Genomic DNA, 24211 nt, shown 5'->3' on the forward strand with positions numbered 1-24211 from the left:
AGATTATGAGGTACGAGCCACAGAATTTTCCACAGAACAGAAGATACTACATGAGGAATCTTAGTTGGGCACATGTTACATATGTATCTGCTCTATCATGTCTATTCAAAGTATTCTTATTTTATTCTTATTATATTACGATACATTATTTTGTAAATTTAATTAAATTACAACAAAATACAAATGTTTTCATTCGTGTCTGTATGTTTGTTTATGTGTTATTTAGCAGCATTACACAAAAACTATAGGGCAGATTTCCATGAAGCTTTGTAGAAGAAGTATGCCCGTCGGCATAGGGAAGTGCCCGTTAGATTTTGGTGCGGATCTGGACCAGGTGGTTGATAAAGATAATTTTTCTGGGTATAATTCATGGATCTTGATAAATAAATGAAAAACTGGCATATTTAGGGAAGTTCATGAAATTGGTGTGGGTTGTTTGACTTTAAGGGGACTGCTGGTCCGAGGTAAGTGCTCTTCTGGGTGCCAGTCTAGATATTACTTCACCTTATTACTTACCTAACTACCTTTTTCTATTGTATGAATGGTGCAACAAATAACACCTTGAATAATGAATCTATTATAAAACTTGAATGGCACTCATACCACTTAGTCCCCTTATTAAACTACATTTAAATTCACTAGATCTAGATTTTTATTTGGGTCATTAGATCATTACTACACTCATGGTAAACAGGGGGTGAAAACATAACCTCTTGGTGAAGGTAAAGAGGAAACCGTTCAACAGCTGTACAGCTGCTCTATCTGTGATACTACCCGCTGCATCTTAGTGACTAGTCTTTAAGATTATGCTGCCATGTTGTGTTGGGCGGGATTGGCAGTGACTGGGTATAAATGTTGGGTGGGTTACAAGATGCAGGATTCAACAGAAAATAGACCCATGAAGAAAATATCATATATTATTCGTTTAAAAAGCCTGTGTCTCATTTTACTGTGTTTGTACCATAAGTTGTTTTGCTCTTCCTGTGCCACTGATCTCATCCGAGCATCAAATGTTACAGATGTGGAACCAAAAGATGTGGTGAGCAGCCGAGTGCGACATGCAAACTTCGAACTGACAGGAAGTGAGACTTTGTTTTCTTTCCCTGCCTTAAACATGACTACTCAATGGCTGTATACCCATTTGTCATTGAATTATTGAATGACACGTTAAGTCAACAGATGATTGTAATAGGAACATAGAAGACCTGTCACATGTAAGATTAAAAAAACCAAGATCCCACACAGTGCTATGAATACTCAAACAAGGCTGGGACACTCAGAGCTACAGGCTCCTCTGTCAGAAATTTTCCACTCCACAGTCACTCAGATATACGGCAGAGATTTACATATTCTCACAGTGTTTTCCCTCTGACCATCAGTGGGTTGTAAGGCACTCCTGCAACTGTAGAACATCAGAGTGATGCATATTTTTAGCCTTACAGAGAGAGGCCTGTGTGACATGAATGAGCAAACATTCCCTCAGTATCTGAATGAAGTTATTATCCTTATGTATCAAATAGGTCATCAAAAGACTGTTTTTTTTTTGTTTTTTTTTAAATTGCACCAGATCTGCTTTAATTCATAAAATACAACTTGTTCCCAGGGAGGATGAGAAGACTAATCACAACGGTAACGAACAGACAATCGACCAATTCATAATCACCTCCACTCTGTCGTGTGACAGTGTGTTAGATTCAACAGGGGCACCTGAGACTTTAAGAGCTATCAGGTTTCAGCCTCTCCACTACTGTCTTCTTCAAAGATTCCTCACATTGCCGTAGATACAACAAAACATTATCAAACAAATATAAGTCGAAACCAGACAATCATGTGCTGCTGTTGGTCAGTGGAGGATTGGCAAAATAATAATTTCATCGGGTCGTGCAGCGCCTGTGACTCTCTGGTATTTTTCCCTTTTCCTGGAAATAACTCATTTAATATTTATAGTTCCCGAATATTTGAAATATATTAAACTTACTTGGTTACTATTGAGCTATTTTCTGAGGGAGCAATATCATCAATTCTAAATCAACTTCAATGTAGTCTAAACCAATTTAACGTAAATCTACTTTTAGGCAACATATTGCTCTAGGTGCATTTACATTTAAAGTAGAAAGGCATAACAGTTCCCTTAGATTTAATCAAGCTGCACCAATTTTCACACACTCATAGATATCAGTTTATAAGCTGGAGTTTATAACCAAGAACCATGAATTATTCAAAGAGAAATTGGTTAAAATTTTAAATAAAGAACTAATTAACTGAAACACTTTCAGATCTTGTGTCAAACTCCAATTTACGACAGAAAGTAGTTGCAAATAAACATGTCATGCTAAAGCTGCAATTCTTCATTTCCAGGAAATAATTTTTACAATATTTATGTCTTTGAAATCTAGTAAAATTACTTGGTTACTAAAAAAAAAAGTATTTACAGTGAGTAGGTTATCATCCAATCTAATTCAACATCGACGTACACTCAACCAGTTTGACTTTAATTTATAAGCAACATATTGCTTTAGGTGCATTTACATTAAAAAACTAAAAATCACATTAAAAACAAGCCACATTATTTAGGCCTCAGGTCAAAGAAAAATGTCTTATCCCTTTAAGAGGAGCTAAAGAATTAAAAGAGGCTGATGCTGCCAATGAGATTGAAGAGTGATTACACATGTTAGGTTAAATCTGTCCAACAGCATGGCACAGCCCCAGTGTCTGCACTCGCACACTTGTAAATATACTCAGAGTATATTTATATACATAAGGAATAGGCAGAATGTGAAATCGGTGAGAGCTTGTTGTGAGCTCTCTCTCTGTCTCCAAGACCTTTCCAGCCCTACATGCACCTTTCTGAATGTCTGCAATGCTGCAGAACCTGCTTTAGGCAAGAAACAATTCATAGTGGCCAATGAACACAACATTTTATGAAACGAAGGCTTATAAGTCCACTTCCTTGCGGTAACAGAGTTCGGTTGACATCACCTATGTACTCACACATTTTCACTGAGCACATAGGTGATGTCAACTAAACTCTGTCAGCCCGGTTATTCAAGGACGACATTGGGACTGAGGCCCAGTCTGAACTATCGACTTTGTTTGAAAAATAATTAACTATTAGAGATGTTCCGATACAGATACCAGCATCAGAAATGCCTCCGATACTGCTAAAAATGCCAGGTCGGACCTCAGCGAGTGCAACATTCTATGCACCAACCTGATACCATATTTGTCTATTTGTTTCACCCAGATAAAACTGCAATTTACTTTTCCTGGAAATCACTTCTTCTGCTTCTTCTTCTCCAAAACTGCATTTGCGTTGGAAAGTGCTGTTTTTAGAGCGGCGAGTAAGTGATATCTGGTAATGTAGCATTAGCCAGTGCTAGCTAAAATGTCAGTAAACACTATACTGTTGCCAGTTACAACACAAGCAATCTCAAACCATTTAAAGAAACATTGTTCGAAAGTGCACAAGGAGTTCACAGAAGCAAAGGGAAAAAACAAACTGCACCAGCAAAGGTTGGAAACCATTCAAACATCATGATAAATTCAACAATAACTGACAAACTTGTCGAGTTCATTGTTGTGTATCACTTGATTGATTTACTTTTCGTTCTTTTTGAATTATGGATGTCAAACTAGATAATAAGTTCTATGTCAGTCATTTTCTGCATGTATTTGTTTTTGTAGAGTTTAACCTGAGCCAGACCATACAACAATGATAGCAATCACCACTTTCATACAGGGTTAGTAGCATACAGGTGTTAAAATACGTTATATAAGTAATTTTTGTTTTGAATGCAGTGGTATCGAATTGATACTCGGTATCTCGAATATGCAAAGTCAAGGTGTCCGAATTGATATCGGGCAGGGAAAATGGTAGTGGCACATCTCTATCAACAACAGTTTACAATCTAAACTGTAGAAATAAACTAATCAAAGACAATTAAGAGAAATAGATTCGGCAAAAGCTTAAAGTCAATAAAGGGATTTTTTTATTTGCATTAGGGGCACAGTTTGCTTCAGAAAACTGGTTCGACAAATATCTCGAGGAGCTGCATGTGTATGTTCAAGGTTATAACAGGTGTGACTGGTAAAGATGTCAGTGCGTCCTTCCATGAGGTACATTTGAATTACAGGTCATCGGCGATGATGCCATAATCGATGGCCTTCACTTTCAAGCAGTCTGCCCTTAATTGTCAGCAGCACTTAAGTGAGTGAAGAACAAGCCGCAGTGAAGGAAGGGTGTTTATGTTGTAGCTCCTCGTGACACAAATGAATGGCATGAAAGCATATCCTGCGAATCACAGAGAGCTTTTGTCGGCTTATTATTACAATCAGCAACAAAAGCACTTATTTGTATGTCAGTTAAAAAAAAAAGGAGGAACATGTTTCAAAAAGAAAAAAAGAAAAGTGACTCAGAAGAGAACTATCTGTGTTCAGACCAAAAAAAGAAGTTTGTTTTATGCCTATAATTCAGCACAGGAAAGAATGCACAATCATCTATTTTTTGCAAACTGCTCTTGCAGTGAACTTTACTATCACAGTTTCTGCTTTCATGCTTCTAAGAAAATGTCAAAGCCAAGATCACAGAGCGGCTGATGCTGAGTGGATTACACAATCCAGACAACCGTTACGGCCTACATGAGGCAGCACGCAAGTTTTAACATGTCAAAGAGAAACTGCACCTTGTATGTGTAGTGGGACAATATCTTTCAGGCCCGGGAACAACGCGATAATCTATTTTCAGAAGGAGTCTCCTGCATTTTGTGCAGGCTGGAACTCGTTCTTATTCAAGGCTGGGTGGTGATCGATAGCACAGACAAAAAACTCTCCTCAGATTTTCAGAGACATACTGCCATGTTTTAAATAAAGCAGGAGGTCAGAGCAGCCCTCGTACCACAGCCATCATCTGGACGACACTGATCCGACGAGTCAGCACGGCCTCAATGACTCACCCACCCAGGCCCAGCTGAGTCAAGAGGAATGACTTGATGCTGAAACTCATAAAATCATACTGATACGGAACCCGGCCTATAGGAAGACAAACACAAGCTCATGACATGCAGTTTAGGGCTGGGCAATAAAACATTTACCAGTAATTTTCGCAATACAATTTTGTATCAATAGCAATATAACAAAAGTCCAACAGATATGAGTGAGGTGGTATAACACATAACCCATCGACCTCAGATTTGAAGATGTTTGGTCATAAAGACGAGTTTAAAACCACAAACCATCCTCAGGAGCAAAAATCAGTCATCAAACTTCACGGAAATAGTAATGTGACATTCATCGTGGTTATCAATATCGACGGGTGTGAAATTTTGTATCTTGATGTAATTCTCAGCCATATCGTCCAGTCCTAGACTGCATCCTACACCCGGGCTCTTCCTATTATCCTCTTAGTCCTCCTGGCTGAAGTAAAACCATATCAAAACATAGTGAAACCTGCAGCGGGGGGGTTAAATAAATGCTCACACCTGGATAACACTAGGGAGATAATCATGCACCAACAGGGCAACAACATGGAGCCTGAAAAAAACGTGTAATTCCTGCAATTGCAGCTCATTGGAGGCTGTGCGTGATAACATCAGAAGAGCGTATGGTCAGGATAAGAGAGAGGAGCATTTAATCAGCTGGAACAGGCATGTCAGTGTCAGTGTGACAGCAACAGAGCCACAGCATGAGAGCATGTACAACATGTAGAGCGACTTCAGGCCAAACGACAGAGCCAGCCCTACCAACAAGACAACTAAGAAGCTGCATAGGGCCACGCAGCCACCAGGGGCCCCCCAAAGTCATCGGACTTGAAAATGTGATGATTTATATTGCATGTACTGTATGTGCAACAACAAGGCTAAAAGCATTATATTGTTGAAAAATGTTCAAAAGAAATTGACCATGTGAATGTTTTAATTATAATGAGTAAAGCTGCTTTCAGACATGCACTGAACTGTAGAGAACCTCCGGACATTCTCGAGAGGAGCTGCATGTGAGAGCGCAAACGTCAGAGTGAGAGCCTTTGCAGCTCTCCGGCCAGCTCCCTTGTCCGAATGGGCCCATGTGAGAACACAGCAGGAGATCCTGGGCAGGATTCACCATGAGAGAGACGGGTGACGTTTCTAACATGGGACGGACCCACAAGTGCAAAAAACAAAACAAACATCAACAAATATCTCAGGATGAAAATGTGGTGCCATACATGTAGAACGCTCCGCAAATTTCTGTGTTGTTGAGAACGCGCCTGTGCAGACAATCTCCTGGGGTGTGCCGTTCATGAGTGGAACTCAAACGCCGGAGAAAGTCCAGCACCAACTCTGCACCGCTGAAGCCTGTAGACGGGGCCGAACATTCATATTTTGGCGTAGGTGTGCGTGAGCTACGCTGCAATTACACCGCTGAAACGCTAGTGGCGGTAGAGTTTTTATGCTGGTGTTGAGTGTCTTCCGATTTCTGGTCTGCCTATTTACAAATTCTCTGGCGTCTCTGTTTACTTCAGAACAATGGCGAGTGTTACTAAGCGGCTCGTGTTGGGAGTTGGAGCTGATGGATGTTGGAGAGCAATTACTAATTACAAAGAACTGCAACAAAGAAAAGAAAGACGTCGTCCGTGTTCGTGCCTTCAACTAATTAAAAAAATGGCCGCGAGTCTGCCGGAGATGCAGCGCTACCAAGTGGACCAATCACAGCTCTTGTTGTCTGCGTTGCCTCTAGGAGCAGTTAAGTTTATGTGGAGGTGCACGTCAGGGTACGGCGCAGGGCTCTGCGTAGGGTTACGTATGAATTAATAATGAATCGGGCTTAAGGGGTCATAACACCTGGTCTATCCAGGGTCCCCAAACGTACCCTGCTTAGGGCCCCCAAATGTACAGGCCCGGCCCTGGAGGAAGGCAAAGTTTGAGCTAAGGTGTGGAATGATGGTGTTATTGTTCCTATGATCACTAAACGTGGCGGTGCATCCTCGGGAGTGGATGATGATGAGGATGATGATGATGATAAAACTAAAATGAACTGGAGTAAACCCACCGCCAGTTAGTTACCTAGCAACACGGCAGCAGCACGGTAAAGACAGATTGATGGCTCCCGGTGCTCATCACATACCTGGACCTGACGCACGCCGATGAAGCTTCCCCCGGCGGCTGCAGCTCACTCCGGCTCCGAGTCAAAGTTCAGCGGCTGCTCTCTGCTCTCTCTGCGGGTCACTGCTCTCACCAGCACCGTGGGGGGGGGAGAGGTTGTCTTTTTTTTCTTCAGCTCGAGGCAGCAGCCGAATCGACGAGCTGTGGAAACGATGCCATCCCTGACACGAACACGTCTGAAGTCAGCCGCTGGTTTCCGTCTCCCGGCCGTGTGTGTGTGTGTGGCCCGTCAGCAGGGGAAGGGGCGCGGGTACGACATGTAAAGATGACGCGAGGAGAAACATCATCAGCCGCGGAATGTTTGGTTTCTCTCTCCGCGGGCTTTCAGCCGCCGTTCCTGGACGTGTTCACTAAACCTGGCGACATCCTCGCGCCGGAGAAGCGCACGTTGGGTTTCCTCAACCGACAGAAAAGGCCAAAGTAGCTATGGAAACGTCAAAATGTCCTTGAATATATCCGGGCTGCCCCTCGCAGGAGTTGGCGGCTGGCGGCTCGTCCTGTGGAGGCGGTGAGGAGGAGGAGGAGGAAGGGGGACACGACGCGGCCGTGAGCTCAGTCCAGCAGCAGCGGTCGCCTCCGTCCAGAGAACCGGGAAGAAGAGGGAGGTGCGGACGGATGAGGAAGACTCGCCATCGTTAAGTTGTGACTCCTCAAGTCTGCGCCGCTGCGAGACTCCACAGTCGTTTCAGGCGGACATCTGCCGGGAGAGCACCAGCGACACCAGGCTTCCGGTGCGGGCTTCAGAATAAAAGTCGGAGCTCGAGGCGCGTCTGCTGCGATGAAGTTGGAAATCAGACCGGCTCTCGTTAGAGTGTATACCTCCGCCAAAAGCACATTTAATTCACTAGATCCACATTTGTCTCCTACACATGCTTGATTATTGTTCTGAACAAGGTTTATTTCTGGATTTTAGTTACGAAACTTGGCACCTACACAAAAAAAGGTAGATAATAAACAAGTAAATAAATAATGATATAATATAGTCAATTATGTTATATTATTTATCATGACAGTGCTATGAAAGCCATGTCGCTAAGTAGATCAGACATCATTACCTCTATGCCTTATTAAACTAAACACTGTCCCCTTTTAGAACATAGGACAAGATGGAGAATATCCCTTGTATTTTCTACCGCCCTAATTAAGGCCTACCACTTGTAATAATAATCATAATAATAGTTTACAAAGGCATAGAGGTAATGGTGTCTGATGACAAACCAGTAGCCTCAGTGTACCCTCAAGTTCGGCCTGTATCATTGATTACAAGGCCAAAACACTTGATGACGCTAAGGTACACAACTGAAGTTATGTCCCTAACATCTGCTGGTGGCCGCTAACACCTGCTAACATCTACTGGTAGTTGGTAACTTAAATTGTGCAGAAGACCTTCAAATGTACAAGGAATATTCACCATCTTGTCCTATGTCCTAAAACAAGTCAAGAGAGTTTAAAAAAGTTATAGACGGGTAAGTGATCATAAATTGAGCCTCAACAACAGCCCACAAAAGGACAAGAAGTCTAGATAATGGTAGAATGGGTGGTTTTAATTACTCATTAGATGTAATAAAAACTGAGTAAAAATGTCATGATTGACAGCTGAGACTGGCTTGCGATTGGTCGAGCTCCATCCCCAATCGCTTCGGCGCATAAGACGTCATCGGCACAAATGGCAGCGTCCATATCTGGGATATTTTGGCTTCACTTCTGGATAGTGGGAGGAAGTGTAGACGCTTCGTCCATGTTTATATACAGACCCCACATGTCTCAAATCGAGAAAACATTTTGCTGTAAAAAATATGGTGACATTTTTTCTTTTTCAGAGCAGCACAAACAATATGTAGTATTTTATTCTGAAGGACTGCTCACTCGTTTTCCGGTTTTTGTCTCTGTTGTGGCGGACTTGACGAAGCTCAGACCCGCACAGACATGCAGAGGAGTAGTTTCGACAGTGGCGCGCCTCCTGCTGGTGAAGGAGTGTATGACGGGCACTGGCATCATCACGTATCTCTCCGCAGATATTGACATTATAATAGCCCGTAAAGTTATAAATTACAGTAGCCACCGCCTATCGTATATCATCTCTACTGACGGCTGTGTTATCAACCGCCATTCAGAGGAAGACAAACCTATAATTATCCACGTGCATATTTTAATGTGTGAAGGAATGAGTGCTTTGATATTGTACATTTACCTTCATCATGTAACTTAGTGACAAAGTGAATTAAATATTGTTTTTTTTCCCATAGAAGTTGTCACAGATTAGATGTCATAACTTTCTGAGCACTGCATCAACTGTGACGGTAAATTCTACATGTGTGTACAATGTGTACATATTTCTCATCTGTGGTTTTCTCAACCTGCTCTGGAGGTTTTCTAAGAACTTAGCAAAAACCAGGAAATCTGTTTCTTTTTTGATCAAAATGTCCTCAACACTCAACCCTGATTTTATCTATTCAATACCATCTCATTTTACCATCATATTGACACCATAAACAATATATTTACATTTCTTTTAATTCAGTTTTGTTAATACAACAACCATGGATGTACTTCTGTCTCCTTTCTATAATTCACATAAACATAGAGAGAATTCTGTATAGTTTTTGTAATTGTTAACCTATACATCTTACATAATATTTACTGCTGCCACACCTCAGACAAGTCTCTTTGAACAGTTTCACTTGTGTACAGCACAAGGACTCACTTCCTGGTTGTGACCTTACAGCTTCACACTGCATTGTGTCTGATGGCTCACCTCATGGCCAATGATCTAAATGTGAATACACCACAAAGTCATAAATTCTTGATTCTCGAAAAACCAGCCAACCACACCGCTGCTGTGACCTCGTTCCAAATGTCACAACAGTAAAAGATTAGAAGAAAATTAGACAGATACTCCACATGGAATTTACCGTTTAAAGGGGTTTGGTACATGGAGATTATTGTTTTGTATCACAAACGTATAAAACTGGTTTGATCTGGGCTGAAAGCAGGTTGCACATTACCGTAAAAGGTGTGTCTTTTTGCAACAGTCACATAAGAATGACACAGTCAAGGTTAAAATGTGCTAAAGGGAGGATCAGTTTTAATGTGGGCACTGAAGATAAAGTTCATGTAATTAGAAATGCACCTCCCCCTCACCCGCACTATCAGTGAGATGTCATCACAGGTCATCAGAGAGATTGTCTTTTCCCTGTGACCTACATGGTTTCCTGATTTACTAATTATAGTCCATGTCAAGGGAGAGAAGAGGAAGCGTTACATAACACTCCATTAATTATATCCATATGAAAAAATGTGTGAAACTAGTTTGCAATAAATGTATTTATAGCTTTAAATGGACATCAGTACTTTTCCTTGAGTTAATCGCACCTTTCCAGGCATCCTGCACTGATCCTGCAGAACCTACAGCACAAACATGACAAAAGCTATTAAATTCAATAGTAATGTCTTTTGAAGTGTTAATGGAGGGTGTTGTACAATGTGAATGACACATAAATAATTTTTAAAAAGCAAGCAAACCTGCTGCACTGTCGAGTGAAGAGGTGATTATAAATCCAGTATTCCTGTTGGTAATCTGGTTGGTGTGAGAAAAGGACGGTTCCATGCTCTGCTGTACAGTTCATTTCATGGACCCTGGAGGCTGTGGTCATCTGGAGTTTACAGGAATCATAACTGATTTTAACCATAAACTTTAACATGGCACGACAAAGTACAAACATGTCCCAAGACACTCTCTGCATGTGATCAGATAGTCAAAACAGTATCAAAAGCAGATTTGATCGTTGGTTGGTAAATAATAATGAAAATAATAATATAGCATTGATATAGCACTTTTCTTAACAATGTTACAAAGTGCTTTACAAGAGGATAAAACAACAATAAAATAAAACAAAAATGAATAAAGGTGAATAAGATGAATTCAAATTCATCTATAGAGATGACAGGGTTCAGCGATCAGATTGTGGCAACTACCCGAAGACCACTTAGTTGATCTAAGGTGACATGCAGGCTCATAAGAAGTACATAAATCCTTAATAGGATTTATGCCTTTTTACAGAAGAATTATGGACATGTCATCGCAGGAAACAAACTGTTGTAAAAAAACAACAACAATCAGCATCATACATGAATACAGTTACAGTGAAGTACAGTATATCCAGAGACTATATGAATAGGGATCTTTATATATGCACATCAGAGGCTAGCAATATACAGAGCCACAGTGTAAAACCTGTTGAGATTGGAATCATATAATCATATAATTCTACAAGGTTGTTGATACTATCATCAAGTATCTGCTCTTACAAGTGAACAAACAACACGATGAATGTAAAATATACAGAAAGGGCGACTGCAGCAGGTTTCCTTCACACCTGATGATAGTTTGAAACCATCAAAGAACTTCCACAAAGTTGACTATGAGGACCGTGCCACAGAAAACTTAAGAACGCTCCTACCCTTTGGACATTTTAGAAATCTGATCTTAAAACTTCCAACTTCCATTTGTAATTGTTTTATTTAACATATATTTTTTGGGCCTAGTTATTGTAACTGTCATGTCAAACGTAACTGTATTTCATTTGGCAATTTATTCATCTTTTTTACTTTAGATTGAAAAAAATCTGTATTTTTGGTAAATTGTTGAATTGTTAAATTAGTTTGCCCCTTTGTTGTTGCTGTTGCCCCCCCCCCCCCTTTTTTCTGTCTATGTAATTGAACCCGATATCATTGTCAATAAGGATCACCCACTACAATATTTCTTGAGTATAAATAAAGGTTGTACAGCACTTGTACATGTCCCTGCAATAAAAGATTTCTATTTTCATAGGTTTCATGTCCCTGCAATAAAATATTTCTATTTTCATTGGTTTCATGTCCCTGCAATAAAATATTTCAATTTTACAACTTTCACAGACAATTACGTTGTGTGTTAACCAGAAGAAGCCTTTAAAGAAAGTTAAACTTCACAAGTGGATCTTCAAAAACCTGCCAGTTTTGTTCTGACACACGGTGGCGGCAGAGAGTAAACCACATTACTGCTCTTTCGGTCACGAAGAAAACAGGCGGTGACTGATTGGCTGACACGACAGGGGCGTAGAAGAAGACGTGACCGGAAAAACAAGAGCACGAGAAACAGACTGAAAATATAAATACAGTAAATTTTGCGTGGACAGACTTCACCGGTGAGGGAGTTCATATTTCTGTTAGGTGACGTACAACCTGATGTCATGACGTCGATCGCTCGCTCCGCTTGAAGGAAATGTCTCGACTTGTCCCGCTCATCACCTCAGTGTCCAGACGGGTCTTATGGAGGAGGGGGTGTCCTGGTGTCTCCCCTCCTCTGAACCCGCTCCCTGGACTCACATGGGTGTCTGCGGCCGGTAAGAAGGACCTGGTGGACCTGCCTGTCCTGGATGAAGACGACCTGGAGGAGCAGTTTGTGAGAGGATCCGGACCCGGAGGACAGGCCACCAACAAGACCAGCAACTGTGTGGTGCTCAAACACGTCCCCACCGGGATCGTAGTGAAGGTACGTCCAGTGCTCTCCTCAAACACTGTCAGACTACATACTGAGGTCCAGCAGATTACTCCAGAAACTGAAAAGAATATGGCTCCTTTAAAGGTTCAGTGTGTAAGATTTAGGCGATAGGGCTCTATTGGCAGACATTCGAAATAAAATAATCCTAGTGATGCTTTCACTAGTGTGTTTCATCTAAAGTGTACCAATTGATGTTTTCTTTACCCTAGAATGGGCCCCTTATATTTAAATACTTTATATCTACATCTGGAGCTGGTCCTCTCTATAGAGGCCGCCATGTTGTTTACAGTAGCCCAGACTGGACAAACTAAACACCTTTTGAGTTTGTATGACAACTGAAGGCTACCACAGTTTCTCTTTCATGTTTGGAAGGGGAGGGTGAGGAGGTGAGGGGTGTTCAGCTGCAACATGCAAGTTCATCACTAAATTCTACTCACTGAACCTTTAAAGGGGAAATGTTATGCTTTTTCCGCATTTCCCTTTCCTCTAGTGTGCTATATATTTTTGTGTCTATTTTCTCTGTGCCGTTATGTCACACATGTGCCCAGCGGCTAGTCGAGAAACATAGTATGGCACAAGTGGGAGTTTTGCGAAAATAAAAGATATGAGTTATACTATGTTCATATTTTGTTTTTGTACCATTCCCCCCTCAGTGCCATCAAACCAGATCTGTGGAAATAAATCGAAAGCGTGCCCGTGGAATCATGAGAGAGAGACTTGATGTTGCATATAAAGGAGAACTTAGTGAAGTGCTTGTAAAGAAGAAGGAGTTGGTGTTTAAGAAACAAGAGAAGAAGAAGAAAGCACATGAGAATCTGGAGAGGAAAAGACTGTTTAAAGAAGCGCTGGTTACAGAATCCACACATGAATGAAATAATTATTTGTAGAATATAAGAAGACATGAGTCCGTGAATGTATCAATATATTTTGTGTCTGTAAAGACTGAGTAACAAAACCCGGACAGGTAATGTCAAGGGTATCCAATCAAATAAGCCTTTTTATTTCTAGCATATTTCATACAAAGCCAAGGATGGAGAATTTAAAAAAAGAAATAAAGTTGTTTAAAATAAAAAAGTTGGTGATGTGTAGTGCATCTTTTGATATTTAAAGGATGTTTCCCAAATGAATATTTAGGGTATATGTGCTTTAGGTACAGAACACAACGTTCACCTGTGGGTGTGGTTTGATTCAGATTCACACACATTTTTTCATGACATAATTTCCCCCTCATCTATTTCTAGTAAATTCAATGAGTTTCAAGAGTCAACTCTGACACACTACACATTGTTATATGACACCGTTCGTTTGGTTGAATTTGCTGTACAACATTTTACCCAGTTCACCACAAGATGTCCGCAAAACTTGATTGGCTAAATACAGAGAAGACTTGAGGTGAAGCCATGCTGCTGTCAGTGGTTCCTCATTGATGCCTACACCCAGAATCTCACTGAATGGAAGCTGCTGTTTTCACTTGAAATCAAGAGGTGGACCAAACCCTTGTATCGGCTACTTGAATGAGACCTTGTTTGGCATGGGGGGGTAATCCACAGGCTCCTCTCTACATGATTTAGCTTTAGATTCATTCATGTTTTAAAACAGTTGTAAAGCAAGATATATTGCTGAAAGTGGTTTTAAATTGCATTGAGTCGTCTGTGCTGAGGCAACATTATAGCACATTTTTTTTGTTCTATTCAATCAAGTCCCCTTCCACTGAAAAATATGTGCTGGGGTTTGACACTGGTAGGTTTTCAAATGAATCTGGTGAAAATTAAAAAAGTTTCTCTCTCTTCATGTATCACTGACTCCAGAGCTGCAGGATTCAAACAAGTATTATTGTTATTATTATTATTATTATTATTATTAGTAGTAGTAGTAGTAGTACTTTATGAACTGTTGCTGCTATCATAAATAACATCATTACATCCATGAGTATCCCTCTTATTGTTGTCATTATAACAACTTGTCTGTCAGAGCTGCAACCTGATGGAAAACCACTGTTCCTGGTCTCTCTCTCCTCTCTCTCCCCATTATTGAAATGGGACATGGAAACTTGAAGCCTGTATTGCAAATATACTGATCATATACATTCAGTGATGTAGGAGACTTCTTTTATCCAGTTAAATTTGAAATCAACAAATATCAGCCTATTTATAGCTTCTGTTTTATATTCGTGATATGAGAAGCAGCTTTTAAAATCTAGGTGTACCTAATAAACTGCCAATTGAGCCTATACCAAAAAATATATATCTTCCTAATATTCTAATGATGTTGAATATCATAATATTGAAGATCATTAGATCTGTTCTGCAGCACAGAGCAGAACAGCAGAGTTTTTAAATAGGACACGTTTCAGAATGGGAGCTTCCTTTTTTAAAAATGTTTGTATTCTGAGCTGCAGCCAATGAGAGCGCCGCTGTCATGCTCGAACTCCTCCCGTCGCGGCCAAACAGCCAATCAGAGCAGCCGTAGGGTTTTTAAATCCTCCACGCTCTCACCGAACCTCTCCACGGTGGCTCGCCGGTGCCAGTCGATTCAGAGACGGGGGATTTAAAACTGAGGCCGCGCTGAACCCACTCCTCGTCCTGTTGGGTTTTATTCTGCCGACGGACATGGCAAAAGGTGAACTTTGACAATGCTCTGTCGTTTCTGTGTCAGCCTGTGTTAAACATACAGCTGGAGTTGATGGGTAGCTAACAGCTAACGCTAGCTAGCCCAACTGGAGGGTCAACTTTGTTCAAATAAAACGCAGCTGGTGGTTAAAAATAAAAGCCCGCGTGTGTGCGGACTTGTGTGACTCGGAGAGGCAGATTATCTTGACGTGTTTCCGTGTTGTTGTTTTTTTTAAAGGTAAGAAACACTTGCAGAGAACCGACGTAAAGCCCGAGGACAGCGTCGAATACCAAGTCGCTTCAGGGGAGGGGACAAAAGAAAACAAACCAGCTGCGAACAACAAGGTGAGTTTTACTCTTTGGTTTAGCACCGATGCGTCTTCTGCGTTCGCGAGATAAAACTGTAAAATCCAAGCTGCTTTTCACACATTGTGGTAAAGTTGCAGTGACATCGCTCCCGGCTCAGTTTAGCAACGAATATAGCATCCATTCACAAACTCCACTGACTACAGGAAGCGTCTTATCGTTACCCAGACACGAGCCTGTCAGGGAAACCCTCCATCAGGCCGTGCACAGCTTCTCTAGGACTTTTTATTAAAGGCTAAATGTTTTGGTGCAGACAGTAAGTTTACCCATATCAACAGTGCTGCAGCTCTGAGATGTAAACACTGTGAGTCACTGTCACTGGATAAAGTGGTGAGGCTACACAATGGAGCTGGGAAATAAGATGGTATCAATATTTAGAGCAATATAACACAAGACCGATGTGTTTCTATAATACAAGTGATCTATATCAGATTTGTAAGATGTTTTGTTGTTTATCAAGTGTTGGTTATTTGCTTTCCATAAATAGTGTTTCAAAAACCACAACTTTCACTCAGGAGCTAAAATCAGCCTTTTAAACGTTGGACATTTATATCTGTCTAGGATTTTTGGCTTTATCACCCAGAACTATACCTGTAGACGTTGTACTTACGGTTGGCTATAAGGGTTTGAAATTATGATCTATGCGGCCACAGAAAACCCAAAGTTTCCAAATTTCTGTGCAAGCAACAATGGTTGATCAGTGTTTTTATGAATATATTCAGAAACTCTAATACATCTGCCTATCAGAGATGGTGCTGTTACCATGGAGAGGAGCCACTCACAGCTGGAGATGACAGGCAGTACGATAAAGCCTTGATCAGCTATTCAGTGTTTTCAGTTGGCTCCGATCTGCTGTTTGACACTTTGGATTCTGAGGCTATATCATTTTTGAATGCTTTGGATTTTGCCAGCTTATGCAACTTTAAAAATGTTTACTATGCAAATGTTTGGCATCTTTGTTTGCAGCACAACATTGCCTATATAACCAGACAATTCATCTATATATATCTTTTCATCGAGGTAAATAATAATTCTTTTTGTAGGATTCCGTAGGTAGAGTTCCGTCAATTTTCCTGAGTCGACGGAGTCCTAGCAAACCTAGATCCCCCCTGAGCGACAGTTCAAGCATGCTGATCCAGGAGGGAAATGAATCTGATGCAGCTACTCCTGACGTGTCAAAGCTGAAAAAAGGTGAATACCTAATTAACCTTTTTAAAGAATTTGAATCAACTTATTTTGAAAAGCTGTTTTTAGATCATTTCTAATGCATGTAATCTCTCAGCCATTTTTTTCCTTTCCAACCCTGTTTGGTCAGCAGATCCTTGTGTGACACAGAACATTGTCCCACGCATGTGAATGGTAGCAGTGTTTGCTGACGTATCTTCTGACACAACTTGACTGTTTAGGAAGCGAGTGTCACTCTCTAAATGGTTAGGGCAGCTGTCAATTTCATTTTGTTTCTTTTTGTTTTAGACGTACCTAAAGAAACGAAATGTGAGAGTTTTGAGTCCAAAGAGCAGAAGCCAGAAATTCCTTCTCACAGTCATGGGATCAGAGAGCAGCTCGCGGACCAACCTGATCAGAAAGAGCCCACCACGCACACAAATCAGGTCCGGTCTGCAGCAGATGGCAAAAGTTCAGCACCCAAACCTCGGAGTAAAGCCGGTCACAAACTCGGAGCAAAGAAGTGAGAGCACAAAGCCAACATCAGTGTCGTGGGGGGGGGGCAGCAGACACGAGACATGGTCTAGTTACTCAATCATATTCTTGGATCATATGTGTGTTTTTCAGAACGGAAAACAAAGCTCCTCAAAACAGAAAGGTCACCGACTATTTCCCCATCAGACGAAGTAACAGAAAAACTAAAGCAGAGTTAAAGGTTTGTATGAAAGATGTTGTAATGAAGAGGGTTGAACATTTGTGTTAACAGTTAATAAAATACAATGTGAATTTCTTTTTGTTTTTTTTATTCTTAGTTTTTGCCTTGTGTGTCTATAAAGATTTTGCAACTCTACCATAACGTTTAACTTTGACCCAATTATTCTAACTGTCAACAGAGTGAAGAACACAGATACATTGATGACCTGATAAAGAACGGCACTGAGGAAGGAATGCAGGTGACATTTAATGATTCTTCTAATGTCACTTTAGTTCGAGAACGTACTGTGTGCCGAGCACTGTGAATTTATATCTGCTGTAAATTCTGAATATTTCTTTTGTGACAAATGGATTTATACAGTGATTAAACAATTCCTGCATCTTTACTACACCATATAAGCTTCACACTTAATTTGCTTTTGAATGTTTACAGATCAAACACATAGAAGGAAAAGGAAGAGGAGTATTTGCTGTCAGGAGCTTCAAAAAAGCAGAGTTTGTTGTGGAGTACCATGGAGACCTCCTGGAACTGGCTGAGGCTAAACTAAGAGAGGCCCAGTATGCTCTGGATCCCCAAACTGGCTGTTACATGTACTACTTCCAGTACCAATGCAAAACTTACTGGTAAGTTTAAATGTCACCACTTCTTAATTCAGATTCTTTGTACAATTATCAGCTTTCTGGGATTGATTAATTTGCAAGGTCTCACTTTTCCATGGAACATTTTTCATATTTCACATCATCTTCTCTTGGTCTTAGACTTGATGTTTCTTAGACCCTGTTCAGATCTGGTATTAACATCCCTCTTGAGGGATCTAATCACAAGTGCTCAGCAGCAAATTCAGCCCTTGACTAAGCGAAATGTGTCCTGAGATCTGATCATTCAGACCACATTGGGAGGTGCTGAGGGACAAATGTGGCGACATTCTTTTCACTGTGTAAACGCTAATGCGTCCTGGGCCACATATGAAGGACCGCCAACTCGGCTGACCTGCTACAGTTGATAAACACTCACCACATAATGATTGATAGCAGAGCTGCGTATTCATTCAGCCCCTCCTGACTCCACTCAATCTTTCTCTTGACACACAAACATTGTCATAGGACACATCTGTAAACTCAGACTGGCTAAAAACAATTTGGTCCTTGTGAGCACAAATTATGTTCATGATTATTTGCATATAGTGCGAAAGTGAGATCTGATCACAAGTGGACACAAGAGTTCAGGACGCATTTTAACGCCAGGTGTTATCAGACGGATTTAGAGCGGTCCACACTGATCAAATCTCTCAGGACGGATATATTGATACCATAATTCTCTCTTCTAATTAAAGTCTCAGTTAAAAAAAAGTTATTATTCCTTCTTTTCTGCCTGACTTGTAGTGTGGATATCTTGTTACATTAACAGCTCCATATTTGTGTTGATCTATTACAGTGTAGACGCTACAAAGGAAACAAGTCGTCTTGGAAGACTAATTAACCACAGTAAAGCCGGAAACTGCCAGACTAAGCTTCACGACATCGATGGATCGCCCCATCTGATCCTGGTGACTTCTCGAGACATCGAGGCAGAGGAGGAGCTGCTGTACGACTACGGTGATCGGAGTAAAGCCTCCATCTCGGCTCACCCGTGGCTCAAAAACTGAAAGTTTGACCACAAGATTTTGTATTTGAGATGAATTGGTGCTCCCTGCTGTCCTGTTGGGTCTTTTTGTAAAAGATGCTATAGACGAGCGGCCCTCACATGCTTTTTTATTAAGTATAAAAAAAATGATTTTGTTTTAATTGGAGGCTGAAGCTTCAACGTATGAAACATGTATTTTTGCAACAACTGTTTTTAATCATTGTTTTATATTTTTCTTATCCAACTGTAGCAGAGAGGTTTAAGCTTCAAGAGTATTTCTCCTGGATAAGTAGCAGATCCTTTTGTAATGAATATAATTCTGACTATCCAATTCTGCGATTGTAAATTATTACCTGTGCTGTAAATTGAGAAATAAACAGTTGAAATCTCAGGCCAGCTGTGAAATAGTTAATGGTTGAGATCTGGAAAACTATAAGATGCTCCGATACCATTTCCCCTTCCTGATACCAATATCTGGACTTTACTTATGGGCAGAGAATGACTGTTACTAATTTTATTATCCTGTTTGACAGGAAAACGCAACGCAACACTCTGCGAAACTTGGCACTGACATACCTTTCATGTCACCATTGTCCTTTTGAGACTTTCCAGTATGAAGTATTGCCAGATTGCTGATGTTAGCTCTGCCTAACGCTACACAATCAAATGATTTATTTGCTGCTCTAAAAACAGTAATAGAAAATGATTTAAAGAGGTGGTATCAGGCATCGGAACATCTCTTTTAAAAATAAATGAATAAAAAATTGCGCTAAAGTGAGAGCATTCCTCATTTATGGCCTAACAGCCCCTTTATAAAACCACATTTCTACTAGAGCTTTATTTGGATCTGCACCAAATTATACACACATAAATATCAGTCCCCTAAACATGCCATTTTCCCCCACTAAGATCCATAAATTACTACCTGGGAAATCTGTGAAAACTAAATAACGCAATATCTCACAGTGTTAAAGAACATGAGAAGAAATAAATGGGATCATTCTTTGCTCATGTCACATCCTTCCCAGTTTTGTGGAAATCTGCCCTGTTTGTGTATATCCTGCTGTCAAACGAGCAAACTGAAAGAAGGGTGAAGACATGACCTCCTTGGTGACGGTAACTATGGCGCTCTAAGATGACACCCTCCTCCATTGTTTGAAATGCACATCGTGTTGCAGAAGAACAGAAACGTTGACATAACAGATATGTGCCACAAAACTTAGTTTGGTTCCGTTTTGCAACAAGTTATCTGCAGCGTCAAAGCAGAACAATGAGGAGGATTCAGATATAGTTAGTATTGAGGCACGTTAAGAATAAATTGAATCAGAATAAATCTGGCTCCTCTTTGCTCAATTCTTCCAATCAAAACAAATCTACACAGAGAAGTCATACATTAGAATTCTGGCTTCGGACTTGAATAACAGTCAATTATCAGTTGCCGTTAAACCTTGAACTCTTTACCGTGGCACTAATTTTTAACAGTGTATGCCTTCACGTGATGCTGTAGTTGGTGGCCAGTGTGTGTCCCCTGGGGTTTGTCCTAAATTAACATGGAATCAGATGAGAAGTACAACCTGTAACACCATGGAAAGTTATTAAATATTTAACCTGTGTGAAAAAAACACATACTCTTCAAAATGTATTAAAATTATTATTTTTAATGTTTTGGGGGTTGGGGTCCTCCTTCCTGTGTTTGACAGCTGAGTTCATGGAGTGTGTTTTAGATTACACATTCATTTCAAGCCTACAGAAAACTTAATTTTTAAGTTAATTCATTCAACATCAAAAATGATCTCCAACAGCACCCAGATAATACTTTTCCAGTTTCATTTCCTTCATCAAACGTTTCACGTAATATATATATATATTTCTACTACGTCAACTCTAATTGCATAAATCATCTCAGGTTAAAATTACCAGTATAAAACACAGTGCTTGTTAGATGGACAAATACACATTGTAAAAAAATCTTCAATATAAAAGTGGTTAACTGATGAGAAAAACTGTTCCGACAAATCCCGTTTGTCTTCTACGTGGTCCGCTCGTGTGAGCCTCTCTCTTATTTCCGCCTGAATGAAAACCTAGAAAAAGAAAAAGCCTGGTTAGTTTAAGCGGCTCGTACGTGGGACCTACTGCTGCTGGTGGGTGTACGTGGACCATTGAGGTGAAACTGGCCGGGGGTGAGAAACCCAAAATAATAACATTGAGTCACGGCAGATTGTAATTACTGACAGCAGTTTGGCAAACACACGGCCAGTTTCCAGCTTCTCTCTCTCTCCCACAAACATCCTCAGCATCAGCATGAATTCATTTGGTCACAAGTAAATCATTAGGAGCCAGGAGACGGGCCGTGAGAACAATCTTCCTCTTAGCTCACTTCAGCATCATGTGGTTGCTGCAGCAGATATTCTTGAAACCTTGCCATCAGAGGTGTACAGCTAAAGATAATGTTTTACTAGAGACAAATCTCATAATTGCGTTACGGTGCCTCTTTGTGATTTCTTCTGATTACTTATTATCACTGAAGGACTCCAGCCTGATACTCACAGTTTGCTTATGGTCGTCTTCTCCTCTTTTGCATCCTTTATCGTGGGTGGACGACGCTCTGTGGTTGCCGGTGTCTCCAGATCCACTTCCACCATGGCTGGTTCAGCCTGTGGAAGGATCCCACTGCGGAAGCAAGGAGTGATGGGCCTTTTTAAATCAGTCAGCTGATTCTTCGGCATTTTCACATCTGTGGCCTATGTCTGCACTTACAAGGCTGATTGACACACACACACACACACACACACACACACACACACACACACACACACACACACACACACACACACACACACACACACACACACACACACACACACACACACACACACACACACACACACACACACACACACACACACACACACACACACACACACACACATTCCTGTTTGTCCTCTACATTTGAGAAAAGTTTCATCTTATTTTGGCCTGATTGATAAAACTAAAAAAGAAAAGGTCCAGGGTTAGTTAATGGAGTTTGTGTGTGAGCAATTTTTTTGTCTTTTTTAAATCGCATTTTATCAGATACAAAAAAACAACAACAATAGCAGCACAACAAAACACCAGCATAATATATCTGCCATCGACCGTGGTCAAACCATATCTGTTGACCTCAAGAGGAAAGTACAGATTTATGGTTACTGAGAATAGTTTGAGGTGACGGAATCAGCCCTATCAAGTTGGAGCTATTTTTTATGTTTATCTGTAGTAGTAGTGTTGTAGTACTTACAAGTTAGTTATGCCTGTATTTACACAAAGGTACACTATACACTATTCTCTAACAGGGTTAGATAATACTGGATATTGGTGTCCATTTAACAAAATATCAGAAAACAACTGTTATTTATTAGCGTTAGACGTGTACTGATAATCACCTCCACCAATGAGGTTATGTTTTCGTCTGTTTGGTTTTCTGTTAGTTAACTGATTTTCGTGAAATCTTGTGGAGGGGAGGGTCACGACCGAAGGAAGAATCAATTTCGGTGCAAATCAGAATTTTCATTTTCACTTTCTCCAACATTGAGAGATGATCATGAGGTTTTTTATAAATATTTTCATTGATTTCTCAGCGAGTAGCTCATTGATCTAGATGAAAACAACCAGGACTTTTATTTAGGAGTGTGTGAAAGTTGCTGCAGATCCAAATAATAATCCAGATTTAGTGAGTTTACATGTGGTTTCATGAGGGTGCTGTTGGGCCTTGGCGGAGGTATAAACAAGTCAAACAAAGATGCACAATCCAGATGAACATTTTCACAGGTTCACAATCACAATCTCTTGCAGCACAACACAACACTACAGGCCTGCATCACATCCTGATATATTATCCTCACTGAGGCTGCAGTGATTTATTAGATTAAACTATAGAAAGATGCTCTGATCTCATGTTTGTGGACAGAAAAGAGCCTGAACGACATGTTTGGATGGATGCAGGCTCGGCTGCTCACCTCTTGTAGAGCTGCAGCTCCTCCTGAGCCACCATGAGCTGAGCCTTCAGCTGGTTCCTCTCCTGCAGAACCTCCTTCAGCTCCTGCATGGTGAACCGCGGCCTGTTGGGGTCCGTCAGGTCCACCACCAGCTGGTTGGGCCCCGCGGTTTGCTTTAAAACACAGGGGACAGGAATCATACACGGTGTTAGACCTGTGCGAGCGGATGTCCGGCTGACACTCGGCGGACCCTCACCGTGCCCTGGCCGGAGGATCTCTCCAGGACGAGCCGGTCCAGCTCCGTCTTCAGGTTGTCCCGCTCCATTCGCAGCTCCTCCACGGACAGATTGTACTTATTCACCAGGGTCTCGAACATCTCCAGCACGCGGACTATGCGGAACTGCAGGTCCGACACCTCGTCTCCCGTGCGGCTGACTTTTAACAGATCCCGGCCGATCACGTAAGAAATGTCGTAAACATCCTCAACCGTGAGCTCGAACGCGTCTTTCTCGAAAGCCAGAGCGGGAGACGACTCTTCGCCGAACTCCATGACGGAAGCGACGAGTTAACTCGGGGAAAGTTAACTTCTCTCCACCAGCGACTCCTCACGGGCTGAGTCTGTCTGCCTGTACCGGAGATGAGGACTTTTCACAGGCAGAAGAAGGTGATCCACTTCCAGAGGAGCCGCACTTCCCCCATCACTCGTCCGCCTATGGCGTCACTCAGAGGAGGGCAAAGTATCCTAGCGACAGGTGAGCACAAAGATCGTCTGCGGGTCAAGAGGACTCCCTCCAACGCTCCTCCGCAGGCGCCCGGGGCCTCCTGTTTTTCTCGGTGCAGAGAGCCAGAGAGTCGAGTGTGTGGGTGACAGCTCTCAGTTTGTTCACCTCTCTGCACCAGGAAGTGTTCCTCCATCAGGTGAGCGAGCACGTGGTTTGTCCCCAGTTTTATTTCTCTCAGGTTACAGTTCATATTTTCAGAGTGACATGATCCAGGAGATATTCTGATACAAAAGATATAAAATTAAATACGGCACTGGTCGTGTCACTCTACTTATACGGTTTGCACTATTCATAACAGAA

General features: G+C 41.2%; 4 protein-coding genes across 4 annotated transcripts in view; 2 read left to right on the forward strand and 2 right to left on the reverse strand.

The window, feature by feature from the left end:
• Positions 1-7840, reverse strand: part of LOC118114511 (membrane-associated phosphatidylinositol transfer protein 2) — a 45287-nt gene extending 37447 nt beyond the window's left edge. Inside the window, exon 1 of the mRNA XM_047341514.1 lies at positions 7099-7840. The gene's annotated coding sequence lies outside the window, so the exon portion shown is untranslated. The remainder of the gene's footprint in view (positions 1-7098) is intronic.
• Positions 7841-12209: 4369 nt separating this feature from the next.
• mtrfr (mitochondrial translation release factor in rescue) lies at positions 12210-13752 on the forward strand. Its single transcript, XM_035166044.1, has 2 exons — positions 12210-12669; positions 13332-13752. Exons 1-2 carry the CDS (start codon positions 12400-12402, stop codon positions 13548-13550), a joined length of 489 nt encoding a protein of 162 aa, XP_035021935.1. The 5' UTR covers positions 12210-12399; the 3' UTR covers positions 13551-13752.
• A 1383-nt stretch (positions 13753-15135) lies between these two features.
• Positions 15136-19546, forward strand: kmt5ab (lysine methyltransferase 5Ab). Its single transcript, XM_035166004.2, has 8 exons — positions 15136-15297; positions 15526-15632; positions 16697-16844; positions 17127-17340; positions 17445-17532; positions 17711-17770; positions 17965-18155; positions 18967-19546. The coding sequence occupies exons 1-8, from the start codon at positions 15288-15290 to the stop codon at positions 19175-19177; spliced, it is 1029 nt and encodes a 342-aa protein (XP_035021895.2). The 5' UTR covers positions 15136-15287; the 3' UTR covers positions 19178-19546.
• Positions 19547-20793: 1247 nt separating this feature from the next.
• Positions 20794-23973, reverse strand: rilpl2 (Rab interacting lysosomal protein-like 2). The gene is made up of 4 exons (XM_035166005.2): positions 23386-23973; positions 23151-23302; positions 21703-21825; positions 20794-21236 (listed from the first exon to the last, which is right to left on the reverse strand). Exons 1-4 carry the CDS (start codon positions 23677-23679, stop codon positions 21215-21217), a joined length of 591 nt encoding a protein of 196 aa, XP_035021896.1. The 5' UTR covers positions 23680-23973; the 3' UTR covers positions 20794-21214.
• Between the last annotated feature and the right edge of the window lie 238 nt (positions 23974-24211).

This window comes from Hippoglossus stenolepis, chromosome 9 (assembly GCF_022539355.2).
Source record: "Hippoglossus stenolepis isolate QCI-W04-F060 chromosome 9, HSTE1.2, whole genome shotgun sequence".
Taxonomy (NCBI): domain Eukaryota; kingdom Metazoa; phylum Chordata; class Actinopteri; order Pleuronectiformes; family Pleuronectidae; genus Hippoglossus; species Hippoglossus stenolepis.

What these genes read in the sequence shown, in the direction of transcription:
- mtrfr (XM_035166044.1), top strand. Translation starts at nt 12,400, where the DNA reads ATGTCTCGACTTGTCCCGCTCATCACCTCAGTGTCCAGACGGGTCTTA. An exon ending in CCACCGGGATCGTAGTGAAG is followed by an intron (nt 12,670 to 13,331) that starts GTACGTCCAGTG and finishes TTCCCCCCTCAG; the next exon opens with TGCCATCAAACCAGATCTGT.
- kmt5ab (XM_035166004.2), top strand. An exon ending in CGTGTCAAAGCTGAAAAAAG is followed by an intron (nt 16,845 to 17,126) that starts GTGAATACCTAA and finishes TTTTTGTTTTAG; the next exon opens with ACGTACCTAAAGAAACGAAA. An exon ending in GCACTGAGGAAGGAATGCAG is followed by an intron (nt 17,771 to 17,964) that starts GTGACATTTAAT and finishes GAATGTTTACAG; the next exon opens with ATCAAACACATAGAAGGAAA.
- rilpl2 (XM_035166005.2), bottom strand. Translation starts at nt 23,679, where the DNA reads ATGGAGTTCGGCGAAGAGTCGTCTCCCGCTCTGGCTTTCGAGAAAGAC. An exon ending in GATCCTCCGGCCAGGGCACG is followed by an intron (nt 23,303 to 23,385) that starts GTGAGGGTCCGC and finishes TGTGTTTTAAAG; the next exon opens with CAAACCGCGGGGCCCAACCA. An exon ending in AAGACGACCATAAGCAAACT is followed by an intron (nt 21,237 to 21,702) that starts GTGAGTATCAGG and finishes TTCTTTTTCTAG; the next exon opens with GTTTTCATTCAGGCGGAAAT.